At 44.5% G+C, this 20,262-nt stretch overlaps 1 protein-coding gene across 2 annotated transcripts in view; it reads right to left on the bottom strand.

The window, feature by feature from the left end:
• The window catches only part of LOC120049670 (dedicator of cytokinesis protein 11-like), a 135,815-nt gene that overhangs the window by 93,011 nt on the left and 22,542 nt on the right, over window positions 1-20,262 (bottom strand). For both annotated transcript variants that reach the window (XM_038996016.1, XM_038996017.1), the window contains exons 8-15: window positions 18,961-19,141; window positions 7,652-7,731; window positions 6,236-6,319; window positions 5,602-5,742; window positions 4,658-4,909; window positions 1,421-1,543; window positions 814-896; window positions 490-612 (exon numbers count right to left, since the gene is read on the bottom strand). In XM_038996016.1, the coding sequence (XP_038851944.1) occupies window positions 490-612; window positions 814-896; window positions 1,421-1,543; window positions 4,658-4,909; window positions 5,602-5,742; window positions 6,236-6,319; window positions 7,652-7,731; window positions 18,961-19,141 (1,067 nt within the window). The remainder of the gene's footprint in view (window positions 1-489; window positions 613-813; window positions 897-1,420; window positions 1,544-4,657; window positions 4,910-5,601; window positions 5,743-6,235; window positions 6,320-7,651; window positions 7,732-18,960; window positions 19,142-20,262) is intronic.

The raw sequence follows: 20,262 nt of genomic DNA, 5'->3' as shown, positions 1-20,262 counted from the left end.
TGAAACAGTCATAACACTATAAGTATGTACACCTGCAGTGCCAACAGACACTAGGACACCGACTAACATGTCCGTAGTACAACTAGCACACCAAACCACCTATACTGTACACTCTTAGAAAAAAGGGTTCCAAAAGGGTTCTTCGGCTGTCCCCATAGGAGAACCCTTTTTGACTACAGGTAGACACACACACACACACACACACACACACACACACACACACACACACACACACACACACACACACACACACACACACACACACACACACACACACACACACACACACACACACACACACACACTTTTGGGTTTCATGTAGAAACCTCTGTAGAAAAGGTTCTATTTGGAACCCAAATCAGTTCTACCTGCAACCAAAACAGGTTATTCAAAAGGTTCTCCTATGGGGACAGCTGAATAACCCTTTAAGGTACCTTTTTTTCTAAGAGTGTACAGTCACAACCATCACATGTCTTATTGATGACTCACTTCCTGATATCAGCCAGCATCTTGATGAGGTCATCGGTGGAGATCTTGCTGCTGTCCTGGCGATAGAGAGGCGAGAACTTCCCGTCCATGTCCAGACTGCCCTGGGCATCTTTAAACACTTGCCTGGGACAACAGAGACAGGATCATGTTCACGTGTAAGGAGGATGTACATTGTAAAAAGCAGGTGAATATTCAAATGAAGACACCTGAGGTCGCAAATAAATCATCACCCCACTGCCTGAGGCCCAGTAAACATTATTTCCCAAATAGTCAGTGAATTATTCCACAGTTTTCCATTTGATGTGTATGAGAGCTGTGTCTTACTTGGCAGCCCAGGCGAAGGGCATCCTGTACTGGCCCAGGCGCTGACACGTCTGCTTGGCAGCCTTCAGCACCTTCTGGGCTGTCTGGAGGGGAACACACACATGTAGAATGAGTCTGATGTAACAGTAACAGGTTACTGAAAAGGTAATAACGTGATTTATAACAGCGGCAAAGCTACTCAAACAATCATGATGGAAACAAGACCAAAATAGGCAAAACATGGGAGGCAATTCAGTTTAAAACAAGTTAAACAAGACACTTTAACATGACATAATACACACAACCCAGGCACACTCTACTAAAACGTTTAAACAGTGGTTTTGGGGGGTTATGCATGTCCTGTGTCTGACACATGATCTATTAATAGCAATAGAAGTAACTAAGATGAGAGAGAGAGCAGTGGTGGTAGAAGACCTTGTTGATGTCTGAAGGGAGACGCACGCACTTACGCACACACACACACACACACACACACACACACACACACACACACACACACACACACACACACACACACACACACACACACACACACACACACACACACACACACACACACACACACACACACACACACACACACACACACACCCACCCACCCACACACCTTGTTGATGTCTGAAGTCTTGATGTAGGGCTCAGCACAGTGTGTAATGCCGTTCTGTAGGACCTTCTCCACTCTGGCCACCAGGAAAATATCAGCATGGGGGTTGGTCACCGAGAAGATACCCTGGAGGAGAGATGAGGAAGAGAGGAAAGGTGAAGTAGAAGAAAAATGGAGGGATGAGGAAGAATGATGGAGAAGACTGATGAAGGAAAAATGACTCTTTGAGACTGCTAGGCCTAATGACTGCTGCTCTTTAATTATTTGTTACTTTTATTTTTTTATGTATCTATTTTTTTACTTAACACCTTTTTTCTTAAAACTTCATATGATTTTTCTGTTTGAAACTACCGTCAGGACTACAGTAGCTCGTAGTCATTGTATGAGGGAGAGTTTATCAACTGTCTCCTGGACGGGGCCTGCAGCTGGGAAGTGGTTGGCTGTCTGTTAGTGGCTGAAGCTATACAGGAAACCCAAAACAGAGTTGGAACTATTTTTGGGTCAGTGAGATGAAGCCAACCGTGGCTCTTACACAGAGCGTCACACACATGTACGTGCATGCACGCACACACGCACAAACATACACACACACACACACACACATGCAAAAACATGTTCTTCCTGGGAGTGGCAGCAAAGTAAGAGAGGAGTTTGTGACACATTAGTAGACATTTGGAACACATTAAAAACACATCAGCTTTGACATAATCTGGACGACAAGTTGCATTATGTTGCTCTCGCAGGGGTCTAGCTAAAGATTCTGCTACCAGAAACAGATTTACATGGGAGATACCCATGTAAATCACAATATAAAGCTGGCACTGAGGGAGATGAAGGGGAGCCTGCTAGCGCCGGTGAGACACACCCTGACTTCCGTTGTGCAGTAGAAAGATGGACTACACCCAAACAGCACCTCAATTACACTGTGATCTGCTGGTGTCCAAGTCTATAATCAGACAGTAATCATAGAGGAAGGCCATGATCTATTTCTCTGTGCCCTGGTGGACATTGCTAGGTAATCTAGAAGAAAAAGAAACGCACACCTATTTAGGGGAGGTGCTGGCTAGCGGAGTAGAAAACTTGAAAATAAAGGAGAGCCGCACACTCTAGGAGCTCAGATGCAAAAATGTAATTACCAACGTTTCGACAGCCAAGCTGCCAAGCTAGACATTGCTAGGTTCACACAAGGCAAGAGCTTACTATTTTTTAAACCTTTATTTAAATAGGCAAGTCAGTTAAGAACTAATTCTTATTTACAATGACGGCCTACCAGGGAACAGTGGGTTAACTGCTTTGCTCAGGGGCAGAACGACAGATTTTTACCTTGCCAGCTCAGGGATTCGATCCAGCAACCTTTCGGTTACTGGCCCAACGCTCTAACCACTAGGCTACCTGCCACTCCAAATCAAGTTCTGTTTTTTGTGTCAACGAGAGTGAGAATGACCAATGTCTTGATTGATTCTATTCTGTTTGATACTCTCTGTTTCCACTCTGTTCTTCATTCTGTTTCTGGGTCCAGATATTTTATTACAGCATTTCCATTCCACCTCACAGGACTTTCTGCGTCCAGAGAGAGGGAGAGCTCCGTCATGTTTCCATGTTGTCTGGGGATGGGAGGTGCAGCACGGTAGGCAGTGGGGAATGGCGTTGTCTCCAACCGAACATTTTCTAAACCCTCCTCTTGTCCACAGAGAAAACATTTCTCTGTTTTAAAGTTTTGCCGTTGGGCGGCGAGAAAATGTTACAGTTTTAAAGCTAGTTTCCTGCAATTCTACACATTTTGCAATGAGGGTGAGAGCAAATGAGCAGTTTAAAAGCTAATTTCCTACAATTATACACATTTTGCAATGGGGCCGAGAGAAAATGTGCAGTTTTAAAGCTAATCATACACATTTTTCCATGGCGTTTGCCGTGTTCTTATGCTATCTGAGTGACTCAAGCATTATAACAAAATAAATGCGGCCCCATGTAATGCAATTTTTAGAATTTTAGATTCTCCCTGACCGTCGTTTATTTTGGGGTGATTGTTAGTTCTCAAAGATGATCTTATTAAAAAATATATTTCTCCATTCTCGTTTTCTACATACTTTATGTCTGGTTTAAGTCGTTTAAGTTCATACTGACCGGGCCATACGTCTAATGAAGTTGGCTACACTTCCAGGAAGCTAGCTAGCTAATTACCTTAGCGGTTTCTCCGGACGATCTGATGTTGTAACGCCTCACTTTGATCTTAAAAGACATCACACCGGCTGCAGGAGTTAACACGGCATGCTACAGCTAGCACCCAAGAGAAACACACATCCTCATGCTGAAACTGGACTGTTCTTTTCAAGTCGACTGGCTTCAAACTGTTTAGCAAAACAGTGAGAGTCGGGCTACTAGAGCAACTTTGATATTGCAGTTTGATATTGCAGTTAGCCTTTGAAACGGTAATACTAGCTATATAGAATACATATAGATTAAAGTGAACATATTTCATAGCTGCTGTTCTTGTTTACCCAAGTACTGTATAATGAGAAGTTAAGGTTAAGGAGATACACTTTGAAGCTTTGAGATATTCAACAATTATTAACACGAAAATCCTCTGGTCAAAATCCTACAGCGTTGCATGGCAGTACTAGCTGTAACACTGGATGGTGGAGTTATGTTGTGTGTTTTACGAGCCTGAATCTCAACGTGCTTTGAATAAAGAGGGGAAATCAACTGTATCATTCGGACTATGTCCTGGTTCATAGTAGCGCCAGCAGAATCCCCCAGACACCAGAGGTAGTCCAGTGAAATCAGGAGTATCAGTCAACTGCTCTCTCGCACACACACACGCTGCATTGTGGTTAAATGCATGGATGTGCAGTATTGTGGCACCGTATCGACTAGGGTGTAAGACGAGAGGACAGCCACTGTTGCGCAGCACCGCTGACGACAACGCCTTGCAATCCCCGACGGGAGTGGCTCATCTCTGGGTGTCTAATGCCTGCTGACCGGTTCGTGTGGGTCATCAGAAAAAAAAAAGTATTTACAAACAAAACTCAAGCCATCTTTACATCCCTGTCCTAACCAACTGATCATCTTATGTAATCATGTCAAATAAGGGAGAGACTTAGTTTGTAATCTGAGGATTCTGTGATGCATCATTTCTACAGATACACAAGCACGATTTAGTCTGCGTGTGTGCGTGTGTGTAAACACAACACAACACACAGAATATATTATATAGGTCAGTTAAGGTCACTATGGTCCTACCTGAGTGGGGTATTGCAGCAGAGACTCAGACACCCTTTGTAGAACGGGAAGACCATTCCCTATCCCTGCATCCCCGTTCACTCCTCCATTCACCCCTCCTCCTCCTCCTCCCTCTGATGTAGGGGAGAGTGGAGAGGTGTCGGTCAGCATCTCTCGTACACAGGGAGGGTTGAGGTCCACGTGGAAGTCAGAAGAGATCTTACAGCTCTTAGACACGTCAAACAGGGCCAAGCTGATGAAGAACGGTTCCACCTGGATAACAGAGAGAAGAGAGAGCGTGCGTATGTGCGTGTTTACGAGGTACAAACAAAAGAGAGTGTGTGTGTGTGTATACGAGTGTATTTCCACTGTAGACATAAGCATATTAGCTTGAATGATGGCAACCCCACTCCTTCCAGGAACCATAACGCCTATGTGAGTTTGAGTGCAACAACGTCACTCCATATAAATCTCGGCCAACCTCCCTTATTCCCCTCCCCAGACCCTATAAATGCTCTAGTGAGAATGTAGTTATTTATCACAGTGTTTAATGTCTACTATAATCCACTCTGAAGGAGGGAGAGAGGGAGGACTCAGTAGTGTGCTCTATACTGCTGGCTCATGCCAAAGAGGCTCTGCATTCGTCTCACACTCCAAACAGGAAGCTAACTTCCTTCATCGGGGAATCTGAATGTGGATAATGATTTAGGTCTCTATACAGCAATTTGGGCATCTATCTTGAGGTATTTCAAACGTGCAATATTTTAGGAAAAAACACAACTCCCGGAAATTCTAACCATAATTCTTTATACTTAAAAGATCAAAAAGTGATCTGAAAATAAGTTGAATATACAACATAAACACAAATTCTGATGTCGTTTTTGGATCTGTTGTGCCCTGTTGTACGTTACTCCTATATGACCTACGTTGGAGCAGGAGGATAGGGTGTGTGTGTGTGAGCTTACGTTGGTGAGGACCCCGTCCCCCCTCTCGTTGGCACAGCCCTGCAGGCTGAAGGTGAGGTCATGGCAGCTGACGGCGATGCGCCGGCCAAAACGCTCCTCAAACGGCTTCACATCAGGCTCAATACCCGAGAAGTCTAACCTCTGGAGAGAGGAGGGGTGAGAGGAGACGTGGGGGAGGGAGGAGGAGAGGAGGATGGGAAAGAGGTGGGAGGAAAGGAGGAGGTGGGAGGGATGGGTGATGAAAGGAGGGAGGGAAAAAGATGGAGGGAGAGGGGGAAAGGAGAGTGGAGGAGAGAGGTGGGAGAAGAAGGAGGGGAGAAAAGGGAGGAGGGAGGAAGTAAGGAGGGAGGAGAGGGAGGTCAGGAAGAAAGATGAAGGAGAGAGGAGGGAACAGTGGTTAGCTTCTGGCATCCATCCCCATGGAAACATACAATATGCAAACACAGACATTCTCTAACTGAGAGGTTCACTCGATGCCAGTTGAGCCAGCAGGCCCTGGGACTGCCCAGACAGACAGGGTACATCATGCATCGATACACCTATACACTGCATACTACAAGCCTGATCTAATAGACTTAAACAACATTAACAAACATATTGGGGATGAATAGAGTAAAACACAGACGGTTCTAACCTGTGTTTCAGGGTCCAGGGAGAAAAGCTTTTGTCTCCCCTCGTTCCTGTTCATTTTATTGAACTGGTCTGTTTCCCTGGCATACTGCAGAGAGAGAAAGGAGAAAAACAGACAAAGAACAGCCTCAGGTCACAGTGAGATCTCCATCCTCCCTCTCTCCTCTCACACCATCCAATCCATCCATCCATCTCCAGAGAGAGACAGTAGAGTTAACCAGGAAGAGGAGCACTGGGACATCTCAGACCAGACAGCTCTCTTCGTTCTCGTTCTCCATTTTGTTTCTCTAACTGACTAGAAACACATTGCTTATCAATAATCTATCTGCTAGAACCTAAAAAGAGTTATTCAGCTGTCGTCCATACATGGAACCCAAAATGGTTATACCTGGAACCAAAAAGGGTTCAACTTGGAACCAAAAAGGGTTCTCTTATGGCGACACCCGAAGAACCCTTTTTGAATAAAACTTTCCTTTCTCTCCGATCGAAACAGGATACGCTCTGTCTGAATGACCCTATTAAAACCTCTCCACCATGTGGCTAGAATCACTAACACGTGTGTGTGTGTGTGAGGAATATCCACACTGCTAGAATAAAGCACTGCTGCTAATGAGGCCAGAGGTGAAGAGAGCAAGTCAGATAAAAACATACTGCCAACATCCACCAGGCTGAATCAATCAGCAACGGGGTATACACACTACGCCTAAGAGTGGGACGCACAGACGGCTACATTACGTATCAGATGCTTAGTAAAACATTTAAAAAACGAACAGTAGGCCTACTATATGGGATTCCTCTGCAATGTGTGATTGATGTTGATAACAGTAGCACCATAACCAAGCCATCGTGTGCAAATTGATTTTGTCCCCCACACCAAACGCGATCACGACACGCAGGTTGAAATATCAAAACAAACTCTGAACCAATTCTATTAATTTGGGGACAGGTCGAAAAGCATTAAACATTTATGGCAATTTGGCTAGGTAGCTTGCAGTAGCTAGCTAATTTTCCTATTTACCTAGCTAGCATGCTGTTGCTAGCTAATAAGTACTGGGATTTAAATATTGAGTTGTTATTTTATCTGAAAAAGGTCCTCTACTCCGACAATTAATCCACACATAAAACAGTCAACCGAATCGTTTCTAGTCATCTCTCCTCCTTCCATGCTTCTTTTTCTTCTTTGAAATTCATATGGCGATTGGCAACTAACTTTCATAATAAGGTGCATTACCACAACTGACCTCAGTTCATTTAACAATCACCCACATGGGCACATGTTCCTAAAAACCAATGAGAAGATAGCACGTGGGTATATGCTTCTAAAAACCAATGAGGAGATGGGAGAGGCAGGGCTTGCAGCACGTTCTGTGTCACAAATAGAATCAACACGACCGGTGTGGTCAGCATGTAACAGCATTACCTTGACGAGTTCAGGGTGAAGGCTCCTGCCCAGACTCTCCAATAGGCTCTCTCCTTTCCCCTGGCTGCTGCTGTCCTCATCTGATTGGATGAGAGAGGAGTCAGTCAAAAAGAGTACTGACCATAGAGCCTCATGTATGATTGGGATGAGTATAACAACATCTGATATTAGAGCACCCTTTCCTTGATGTCTGATCCTCCTAGAGTTGTGTACTTGGATGATTACTGGATGATACTGGATGATTCTACTCAGTGGTGGAAAAAAGTACCCCAATTTTCCTACTACTTCCTAAAGAAAATGACTCAAGTAAAAGTAGAAGTCACCCAGTAAAATACTACTTGAGTAAAAGTCAAAAAGTATTTGGTTTTAAATGTACTTAAGTATCAAAAGTAAAAGTATAAATCATTCAAAATGTCTTATATTAAGTAAAGCAGACAACACGATTTTCTTGTTATTTTAATTTAGGGATAGCCAGGGTCACAGTTCAACACTCAGACATAATTTACAAACAAAGCATTTGTGTTTAGTGAGTCTGCCAGATCAGAGGCAGTAGGGATGACCAGGGATGTTCTCTTGATAAGTGCTTAAATTAGACAATTTTCCTGTCCTGCTAAGCATTCAAAATGTAAGGAGTACATTTGGGTGTCAGGGAAAATGTAAGGAGTAAAAAGTACATTATTTTCTTCAGGGATGTGGAGTAAAAGTTGTCAAAAAATATAAATTGTAAAGTACAGATACCCCCCAAAAACGACTTAAGTAGTACTTAAAAGTATTTTTACTTAAGTACTTTACACCACTGATTCTACTTCATTTTACACTCTTCACCTTTCATGTTGAGTGATGTCCCAATGAGCTTTTCCTACTAACTCTGCTGCGTGTCTGACTCTATTCAGTGTGCTGCAGGGAGAACTGGAGACCAGCCAGGCTAACTGACTCCCACAGCTTTCTCCTGTATTAGCCAAATCTCTCAGAATCTCAGAGGCATATGAGAACTTACTGTACTTGTTTTTAGAGGGACATTTGAGGAGAGAGGGTCTACCCTTATGAGAAAATGAATGTCCCCAACTGTCAATTGCTCGGAGGCTGTACACACAGGCAAACATGCAGACACACACACGCATGCGCGCAAAAACTCACAGACAGACACGTATGCATGCAAGGACACTCGTGACTGATTCCAGTGAAGTTTGAAATGGGAACTAAATTCTAGAGGCAGATAAAATGACCGGTGAAAACTAGCAATACAATGCTGCCTTGCTGACCAACTGTTGTGTATCATCCTGTAATTGACTATTTAGGCATTTCAGTGTGCGTTTACAGGTTACGGGAAGGGATTTGAAACTCCTAGAGGAGAAGACTGTGTTGAAAGACAGATGCAACTTTTCTTTGGAAAATATGGCAGGAGTGGAGTAGCTCAATAAAGTTTTTTACAATCACTTTGGCACTAATTTCAGAACCTTCATGTCACTTTTTGTCACGTTCCTGACCTATTTCTGTTAGTTTGTTGTATGTGTTAGTTGGTCAGGACGTGAGTTTGGGTGGGCATTCTATGTTGTCTGTTTCTATGTTGGTTTAAGGGTTGCCTGGTATGGCTCTCAATTAGAGGCAGGTGTTTGGCGTTCCTCTAATTGAGAGTCATATTTAGGTAGGTTGTTTCACAGTGTTGGTTGTGGGTGGTTGTCTCCTGTGTCAGTGTTTGTCGCACCATACGGGACTGTTCGGTTTGTTTTTGTACATCGTCATTTTGTGTAGTCTATTTTCCCTGTTCGTGCGTTCTTCGTGTTTATGTAAGTTCGTCGTCCAGGTCTGTCTACTCCGTTTGTTGTTTTGTTAGTTATAGTGAAGTTCGTGTTTTTTCGTCTTGTCTTTAAATAAATTATGTGTTCACAACCCGCTGCGCCTTGGTTCCCTCACTACTCCTCCTTTTCGGTTGAAAAAGAGGAGAACAACCGTTACACCCACCAATCCAGAATCAAGCAGCGGTGTAATCAGAGGAAGGGACAGCGCAAGAAGGAGGAATGGACTTGGGAGGATGTATTAGACGGTAAAGGTTGCTACACATGGGAGGAGATCCTGGCTGGAAGGGATCGCCTCCCATGGGAACAGCTGGAGGCACTGAGGAGAGCAGAGGCAATCGGAGAAGGGAACCGGCGTTATGAGGGGACGCGTCTTGCACGGAAGCCCGAAAAGCCCGTGAGTACTACCCAAAAATTTCTTGGGGGGGGGCTAAGAGGTAGTGGGCCAAGGGCAGGTAGGAGACCTGCGCCCACTTCCCAGGCTAACCGTGGAGAGCGGGAGTACGGGCAGACACCGTGTTACGCAGTAGAGCGCACGGTGTCTCCTGTACGTGTGCATAGCCCAGTGCGGGTTATTCCACCTCCCCGCACTGGTAGGGCTAGATGGAGCATTGAGCCAAGCGCCATGAAGCCGGCTCTACATATCTGGCCACCAGTACGTCTCCTTGGGCCGGCTTACATGGCACCAGCCTTACGCATGGTGTCCCCGGTTCGCCTACATAGCCCGGTGCGGGTTATTCCACCTCCCCGCACTGGTCGGGCGACGGGGAGCATTCAGCCAGGTAAGGTTGGGCAGGCTCAGTGCTCAAGGGAGCCAATACGCCTGCACGGTCCGGTATTTCCGGCGCTACCTCCCCGCCCCAGCCCAGTACCACCAGTGCCTACACCACGCACCAGGCTTCCAGTGCGTTTCCAGAGCCCTGTTCCTCCTCCACGCACTCTCTCTATGGTGCGTGTCTCCAGCCCGGTGCCTCCAGTTCCGGCACCACGCACTAAGCCACCTGTGCGTCTCCAGAGCCCTGTACACACTGTTCCTTCTCCCCGTACTCGTCCTGAGGTGCGTGCACTCAGCCCGGTGCCACCAGTGCCGGTACCACGCACCAGGCATATAGTACGTTTTGAGAGTCCAGTGTGCCCTGTACCTGCTCCCCGCACTAGGCTTGAAGTGCGTGTCTCCAGTCCGGTGCCTCCAGTTCCGGCACCACGCACCAGGCCTACAGTGCGTCTCAGCCGGACAGAGTCTGCCGTCTGCCCAACGGCGCCTGAACTGTCCGTCTGCCAAGCGCCGCATGAACTGCCCGTCTGCCATGAGCCTACAGAGCCTTCCGCCAGACAGGAGCAGCCAAAGCCTTCCGCCAGACAGGATCAGTCTGAGCCATCCGTCTCCGCAGCGCCATCTGAGCCATCCGTCTCCGCAGCGCCATCTGAGCCATCCGTCTCCTCAGCGCCATCTGAGCCATCCGTCTCCCCAGCGCCATCTGAGCCATCCGTCTCCCCAGCGCCGTCTGAGCCATCCGTCTGTCCCGAGCCATTAGAGCCGCCCGTCTGTCCCGAGCCGTCAGAGCCGTTAGTCAGTCAGGAGCCGCTAGAGCCATTCGTCAGTCAGGATCTGCCAGAGCCGCCAACCAGACAGGATCTGCCAGAGCCGCCAACCAGACAGGATCTGCCAGGGCCGCCAACCAGACAGGATCTGCCAGAGCCGCCAACCAGACAGGATCTGCCAGAGCCGCCAACCAGACAGGATCTGCCAGAGCCGTCAGTGAGCCATGAGCGTCCAGAGCCGTCAGCCAGCCATGAGCGTCCAGAGCCGTCAGCCAGCCATGAGCGTCCAGAGCCGTCAGCCAGCCATGAGCGTCCTGAGCCGTCAGTCAGCCATGAGCGTCCAGAGCCGTCAGCCAGCCATGAGCGTCCAGAGCCGTCAGCCAGCCATGAGCGTCCAGAGCCGTCAGCCAGTCATGAGCTGTCCCTCAGCCCAGAGCGGCTATTTGTCCAGAACTGCCCCTCAGTCCAGAGCTGTCTCTCTGTCCGGAGCTGCCTTTCAGTCCGGAGTTGCCCCTCTATCCTGAGCTACCTCTCTATCCTGAGCTACCTCTCTATCCTGAGCTATCCCTATGTCCTGAGCTATCCCTCTGTCCTGAGCTATCCCTCTATCCCGGTGCTGCCCCTTGTCTCGATGTTACCCAAAAGATTAAGTGGGTGTAATATGAGGGTGGTCATTTGTAGGGGGAGATGTAAGCTGGGATTGACTATGGTGGGGTGGGGACCTCGCCCTGAGCCTGAGCCACCACCGTGGTCAGATGCCCACCCAGACCCTCCCCTAGACTTTGTGCTGGTGCGCCCGGAGTTCGCACCTTAAGGGGGGGGTTATGTCACGTTCCTGACCTATTTCTGTTAGTTTGTTGTATGTGTTAGTTGGTCAGGACGTGAGTTTGGGTGGGCATTCTATGTTGTCTGTTTCTATGTTGGTTTAAGGGTTGCCTGGTATGGCTCTCAATTAGAGGCAGGTGTTTGGCGTTCCTCTAATTGAGAGTCATATTTAGGTAGGTTGTTTCACAGTGTTCGTTGTGGGTGGTTGTCTCCTGTGTCAGTGTTTGTCGCACCATACGGGACTGTTCGGTTTGTTTTTGTACATCGTCATTTTGTGTAGTCTATTTTCCCTGTTCGTGCGTTCTTCGTGTTTATGTAAGTTCGTCGTCCAGGTCTGTCTACTCCGTTTGTTGTTTTGTTAGTTATAGTGAAGTTCGTGTTTTTTCGTCTTGTCTTTAAATAAATTATGTGTTCACAACCCGCTGCGCCTTGGTTCCCTCACTACTCCTCCTTTTTGGTTGAAAAAGAGGAGAACAACCGTTACACTTTTCAAAACTCTAGACACAATACGCACCACCGATGATCAAAATGCACATTCTTCAAAACCCTAACACTTTTTCCAATTGCTTGGATACAATACACATAAAGCTAAAATCACCTGTTCAAAATGACACAACTTAACATCAAAGTACTACCATTTCAAAATTCAATTCACACATTCATACATCTGAGATGACTGTCTATTCATTTAATTACAATGATCTAACTATCAATTGATACAACTGCTCAAAATGATAAATAACTGTTTTCGTTTTATGGAAACTGATGAACAATATTCCATGTTTAGATCATGAAAGTTTCAGGATAACGAGATCCATTGACACCAATTACCGTGGAACATGAACCAATTGGACTACATTATCTATGGCTGTAATATTTCATCATCATTCTTTATCAGACACCGTTTCTATGGTCCCATGTACCACTTTTCTAGACCATGTTTTCAGATTTGACATTACTGTACACTCACCGGCCACTTTATTAGGTACACCTATCTAGTACTGGGTAGGACTCCCATTTGCCTACACAACAGCCTGAATTATTCACGGTGTTGTACGTTAAGAGATGCCCTTCTGCACACCACTGTTTTAAACGGCTGTTATTTGAGCATTTGTGGCCTTTCTGTTAGCTTGATTAAGTCTGGACATTCTCCTCTGACCTCTCTCATTGACAAGGTGTTTTTTGCCCACAGAACTGCCGCTCACTGAATGTGTTTTTTTTATCGCACCATTCTCTGTAAACTCTAGAGACTGTAGTCAGGGCAGCTGTTTCTGAGATGCTGGAACCACCATGTGTGGAACCAACAATCATACCACGGTCAAAGTTGCTTAGATTACGCATCTTACCCGTTCTAATGTTTGGTCGAACAACAGCTAAAGCTCTCTACTCTATATATTGAGTTGCAGGCATCCACGTGATTCGCTGTTCGAAGGAGCAGGCTATTTGCGTTAACATGCAGGTGTACCTAATAAAGTGGTCAGTGAGTGTATGTATGCAGGCCCTTGTAACTGCTTTTCCAATACTGCCAACTCATTACTGATGATTGATTTCACATTGTGGTACGAATATAGAGTGAAATGAGTGGTATCCACCTACAACAACATAGCGATAACATTGGAGCCGGCAGGTGATCCAGGTCACAATAGAGGTCAAGCAGTGGGAGGAGGAAGACGAGGAAGACGTGGTGGTCAAAGAAATGGCAGGGGACAAGCACCCCTTCTGAGAGGTGGTCGTGGGCCTCATTTGAGAGATGTGGGGGAATGTGGTAGAGGACAAGGCCACGGACCAAGACAGCGGCAGCAACAGTAAAGACTGTCCAATGAAATCCGAGCAATCGTTGTAGACCATGTCGTAAATCATGGCATGACAATGACTGAGGCAGCTACAATGATTCAACCAAACCTCAGAAAATCAACCGTGGCCTCAATCACCAGAGCTTTCCGCAATGAGAACCGGTAAGTCTTCAGCATGCACTAAACATTAGGCTACTCTCAATCGTCAAATGACTGTACAGTGGTTCGTTATTTAAAAGTTGCAGCGTACTGCAGCACAGCTTGCGTGGTGCCGCAGAATTCTATGGCACGTTATTTAAGTGTCAACCACTGGTACCATTTAATGCTAGTTAGTGCTAATTTGACCACCAGAGGGCATCTTTGAGAAGCATTTGATAACCTTCAAAAGTGGCTGTACTAGAGAATTTAAAACCTTTTTTTGTAAGAACATAGTATATGGGACTGATTTTAAGACATTTTGCCTAATTAATTTGCTAATATTATGGTGTTTCTATTCCAAGAAAAACTAAAAACCCTCTGGGTTTCCATTAGGATGGAACGGAAAATATGGCGCTGTACAGCGTGACGGTCGGGAGTAGGCTACAGTACAGGACTATTTAGCTAAAGAATCCCTGTGTCGTGCGGGCATGCGGGAGACCGGGATTCAATTTCCCAATGGGGAGGAAGGAGTATCCTTGTAAATAAGAATTTGTTCTTAACTGACTTGCCTAGTTAAATAAAGGTTACACTAAGAGCATAACATTTCCACCCCATAATTGGTCTAACCAATACCCAAACAGAGATTCAGTCAAAATAAAAATCTCATTGATTTATCAAGACCAGTCCCCATGCTTGTCTCAGAGCAGCACGAAACGGTGCTAAAATAGTTGTAGGCTATTGCTTCAAATCCTATTGCTTCTAACTTCAATATGCTCTTTAAATAAACAAGACCTACACCACTTTAAACAGCACATTAATCAACACTAGTGAGACTCATGTCGCCTATGGTAGGCCTACAGTATATGGAAAAATATGACGTGATTCTCCACCAATAAATACATATAGAGGACTGGAGGATTGGAGGATTCTAAATTAAAACCAAAAGCCTTCTCATGGGTCTCCCGGTGGCGGCCGGCATGGGTATCTGTTGCAACGCATTTTGCATTGCGATGCGGTGACTTAGACAGCTGCTCCACTGGGAAGGCCCCATCCACAAAGTATCAAAATACAGAGAGGTTTTGGTAAAAGTACAGTTGAAGTCGGAAGTTTACATACACCTTAGCCAAATACATTTAAACTCAGTTTTTAATCTTAGTAAACATTCCCTGTCTTAGGTCAGTTAGGATCACCACTTCAATTTAAGAATGTGAAATGTCAGAATAATAGTAGAGAGAATAATTTATTTCAGCTTTAATTTCTTTCATCACATTCCCAGTGGGTCAGAAGTTTACATACACTCAATTAGTATTTAGTAGCATTGCCTTTAAATTGTTTAACTTGGGTCAAACGTTTCGGGTGGCCTTCCACAAGCTTCCCACAATAAGTTGGGTGAATTTTGGCCCATTCCTCCTGACAGAGCTGGTGTAACTGAGTCAGGTTTGTAGGCCTCCTTGCTCGCACATGCTTTTTTCGGTTCTGCCCACACATTTTCGATAGAATTGAGGTCAGGGCTTTGTGATGGCCACTCCAATACCTTGACTTTGTTGTCCTTAAAGCCATATTGCCACAACTTTGGAAGTATGCTTGGGATCATTGTCCATTTGGGAGACCCATTTGCGACCAAGCTTTAACTTCCTGACTGATGTCTTGAGATGTTGCTTCAATATATCCACATAATTTGTTTCCTGCTGTTTCCTCCAGCATCTTCACAAGGTCCTTCGCTGTTGTTCTGGGACTGATTTGCACTTTTCGCACCAAAGTATGTTCATCTCTAGGAGACAGAACGCGTCTCCTTCCTGAGCGTTATGACGGCTGCGTGGTCCCATGGTGTTTATACTTGTGTACTATTGTTTGTACAGATGAGCATGGTACCTTCAGGCGTTTGGAAATTGCTCCCAAGGATGAACCAGACTGCACAAAGTAGATGTCCTAACCGACTTGCCAAAACTATAGTTTGTTAACAAGAAATTTGTGGAGTGGTTGAAAAATTAGTTTTAATGACTCCAACCTAAGAGTATGTAAACTTCCGACTTCAACTGTATATTGACCTGCTAATAGCCCATGATGGGCTATTATAATACTGTAAATGGTGTCCAGGTCAGGATAACCAAAACATTTATTTATTAAAGACTATCCGAAAGAATGTTGGTACTTATTTATTTTGATCCAAAGCCATGAATGAGTGAGTCACTCAGCTTTATGTAGGTGCTGCTATATGACTATATACTATCAACTTGATAATATATAATGATATTTTGGAGGTTATTTTGTTTCCAAAAAAACGAAAGTGAGAGATTGTAATCTGAATAAAGGTCAAAATAATATTTGTAAAGGCCAAAACATTTATTTCTGTTTAAAGAGGGAGAAATGCTGGGCCAATTGTGCCGCCCCATGGGACTCCCAATCACGGTCGGATGTGATACATAATACTTTTTGTGGTATTATTTGTTGTCTTTTCTGGTGGATTAAACTGAAATTGCAACCAATCACGGCCGGTTGTGATACAGCCAACCTAACTTCGAAATACATTTGAAGATAGAATTCTCCCCCTACCCTCCTTCTAGGCAAGTCTATTGTCCAGCTACCTGCTAATAGCCATAATGGCGCTGTACAACGTGACCGTGTGTGTTTGAAAGAGTATTTTCCAGGAAGCAACAATTTGTTTACCTTCATTAGACAACTTTGTTCCAATATTTATGTAATTCAGTGATGTTTATTCTCATAGTAATTTGTTATGGAGCCTTAACTAAATAAACATTGGCATTTTGAAAGAGTATTTTTCTCATTATTTTATTGACGAAAGCATAAAGATGCCATTATTAGTTACATTGTTTTAGTTTGAACGTGCAGACTGGCACTAAGAACAGCGGGAACGTTTCCCTAGTCAGCGCCATTATTAGTGCAATGGCCCTTAAAGGGTTGCTCTGTGCTACCCAGTGGGGTGAGAATATCTAAATTAATAATAATGATTCTAAAATAATAAGAATAATAAAAATAATCGCTTTGTTTAAAAAAAAATAACAATATTTTGGAGATAATTTTGTTTTCAAATAACGTCAAATGAGCAAGAAAAAGGCCATTCTTGAACATGGGGTGAGACATTGTTACTAATTTGTAAATAAAGCCAGTTTGTTATTTAGAATCATTTATTTCTGTTTTTAGAGGGAGAGAAACCAAAAACCTAGTCATCTCATGGGTCGCCCAGCCAATAGCCCGGCACGGGTATTGAACCAGCATCTGTAGCAACACAGCTTGCACTCCTATGCAGTGTCTTAAGACTGTTGCACCACTCAAGCGCTGTACAACAGGACCGGTCGGGAGTGGGCTACATTACAAAATAATCCTAACAAAATAAGTAATAAAAACCTTAGTGTAACAACAGTTTTAGTAAGTAATACTGAAGTCGTGCACAATTATCAGTTTCTATTTAGGTTTATGTCGCCCATTCATTGTCAGCTAGAGACATGGTAGTACCCAAAAGCATAATCAGTGCTCTAACTCCCCCTTGTGCTGGTCTGGCGCAATGAAGTAGTGAGGCAGGGTACCGTACTAAATTACCTCTAAGTACCGCAGCATAATCGCAAAACTTTTAGTGGGGCAACCACTGTATATTGCATGCCAACGTGTACCACAGAGTAGGTGATGTGACTAAATGTGTTCTTACTGTAATTTTCCCTGCAGAATTGAGAATAGGCTAAATATGGGAGGCAGAGGCAAAATTCTGACAGACCGACAAGAGCGGGGTGTGGTCAATTTGGATCGGGCCAGGAATGATATTTGCCTTACAGAAATTCGGCAGCACATCTTGGACAATGACGACATGTTCAACAATGTGGAAGCCATAAGTTTGCCGGCTATTGCACGCATGCTGATAAGGCACCAGGGGTCTCTAAAACAGCTATACCATGTGCCTTTAGAAAGAAATGCAGACAGAGCGAAGCAACTGAGGACTGAGTATGTTCAGGTATGTTCAGTTTCACGATGGCTGTTGTGAAAAATTCCCCCAAAATTATAATTCATTGTAATCAGTAATTCTCTTTCCAAAACGTCTTTTTAGAAGGTGATGGAGCTGGATGCTGATGAAAACCATCACAATTCCTCTTTTTGGATGAGGCAGGCTTCAACCTGGCCAAAACAAGGAGGAGAGGTCGGAATTTCATTGGCCAACGGGCAACCATCCAAGCACCTGGACAACATCACCATGTGTGCGGCTATATTGGAAGATGGTGTGGTGGGACGCAGACCTCGTATTGGATCATATAATGCAGCTCTCCTTGTAACCTTCCTTGATGAGCTAAATCAGGTCTGTAGAGCTGATGGCGTGTGGGATAATGTCAGGTTCCACCATGCTCAAATGGTGCAAGCATGGTTTCAGGCCCATCCACAATTTTCCACCCTGTACTTACCCCCATAATCTCCTTTCCTTAACACGATTGAGGATTTTTTCTCCACATGGAGGTGGAAGGAATATGATAGGCGCCTTCACGAACAAGCCACCCTTCTCCAGGCTATGGATGACGCATGCAATGATTCGCCATGCCCGAAGATTCTTCCCAAGATGTTTGGCTCATGAAAACATCCATTGCGATGTGGCTGAGAACCTGTGGCCAAATCCACAAGACAGGGTTGATGGAAATATAGAAGTACAGTAATCAATCCGTTGTTTTGCTTTTTACAGTAAGCCAGGTGAGGAACACTGCCGTTGACCTTTTACTGTAGTTTTTTTCTTTTTTGTAGCTAATTATTTTTGCTTTGATTCAAAGAAACCTATGTTGTGATTTTATTGTATTTCATCAACATGTTCAATGATTCCACTGTGTCTGTAGTATTCTCTCTACTGGTCCTTTTACAGTGATATATTTACGTGTAGTACCATCATGAAACAATTTTGTACTACAATATTTAATGATTGTACGAACAACCACACAGTATCTTGTGTGTGGGTGACCTAAATTAATGTTCCTATGGTATTTCATGATAAATGAGTTATTTGAACCAATGTTTCTTTAAAGATATGAATGCACAATGCAATGTTTGGAACATTGGACAGCCTGTGTTACAAGTGATGACCGTTTTGAGTTGTGCGTCTAGAGTTTTGAAAAATGACCACAAGGTTCTGAAATTAGTGCCAAAGTGATTTAAAAAAATTGTAAGAACTGTAGGTCTAGGAGAGTACGGCATACAGTGTGTGTGTGTGTGTCCAGTCCATCCTCACCCAGGGCACAGTCTAGGCTGTCTCCTCCGTTCCTCCTGTCTCCTCCCTCAGTGCTGCTCTGCAGGGCCTGTTTCAGGGTGACCACCCACTCCTCCATCTCCGCCTCGCTGTCCGCAGACAGGAGGTGGCTGTAGCGCTCCTGCATCTTCAGCTCAAAGCCGTTACGGCGCATCTTAGGACACTGGAGGGGGGGGGGGGGGGGGGGGGAACAGAGGGTTGGTTGGTCATTTAGTAACATCATCTTAAAGCAGTTCCAACCAATCTCAGGGCACCTGGGGTGAACATATAGACTTTTGGTTGGAGTCATTTAAACATTGTGGCTCAAAGTTCAAAGCTGTTACAGCGCATCTTAGGGCGCTGGGGAGGAGAGAAAGAGAACAAGTCTGGTTGGATCAGCATATCACCTAATAACACTCGGCTCAATGCTCAAACGTGCTAGTGAGTGGACAGCTAATATTTACATTTCAAGTTTAGCCAACTTGGATCTAATTGCTAGCTAGATAACGAGGCAGAACAGTAGAATTGTTATGAACACACCCTTCTGTCTGTCTCCAACTGTTTGAACAGCATGCTAGCCTGTCCACTTTGTTCAATCAATACCTTATTTCTCAGAATGAGAACGAGTTGCCAATTCCCTATATTGTGTTTTATGCTTATTGCACATTTATAAAACACAGACTAGACAGCTAGTATAACAGTCTTTGGTTAAAATGCTGCTAGGTACCGATTTAGGCCTAAATCTTTATTAGCAACTAATCCCACTGGACACAGATGTCATTTCAACGTGTAGTTTGGTTTACAATTGGAAGTTGTCAACTAACGTGAATTCAACAAAAAATGTCACCATATTGGATTTGGTTAAAAGTTGGGTGAAAAAAAGACTAAATTCCCTAACGTTGATGACTTTTGCAAATCCAATCAGTTTTCCAAGTCGATCCAACATCATCACATTGAATTCTTTGTTGAAATGACGTGGAAACAACGATGATTCAACCAGTTTTTTCCCAGTGGGCTGTTGTGTTAAAAGCCTAATTCTGAGTGTGCTGCTGCCATTTCTGCCTTTTTAGAGTCCAGAGATGTATTACCTATTAATTGTATTAGCATAGAATGATTTATTTGATTATCACAGACTTCCCTCCATGGCTGGCAGGAGGAAAGTCTACCGTCTAGGACAGACAAGACAATATATTTAGATTTGTCTCTCTCCATAAAGCCCAGAGCGGATGGTGTGCCTCTGTAAGGAAATGGTCAATCTATTCCCGGGACACATTAGGAACAAACATTAACCATATACAAAGATAT

Source organism: Salvelinus namaycush, chromosome 6 (genome assembly GCF_016432855.1).
Source record: "Salvelinus namaycush isolate Seneca chromosome 6, SaNama_1.0, whole genome shotgun sequence".
NCBI lineage: Eukaryota > Metazoa > Chordata > Actinopteri > Salmoniformes > Salmonidae > Salvelinus > Salvelinus namaycush.
Note: the sequence above shows the minus strand (reverse complement) of the source record. Positions and strands in the feature narration are given on the sequence as shown.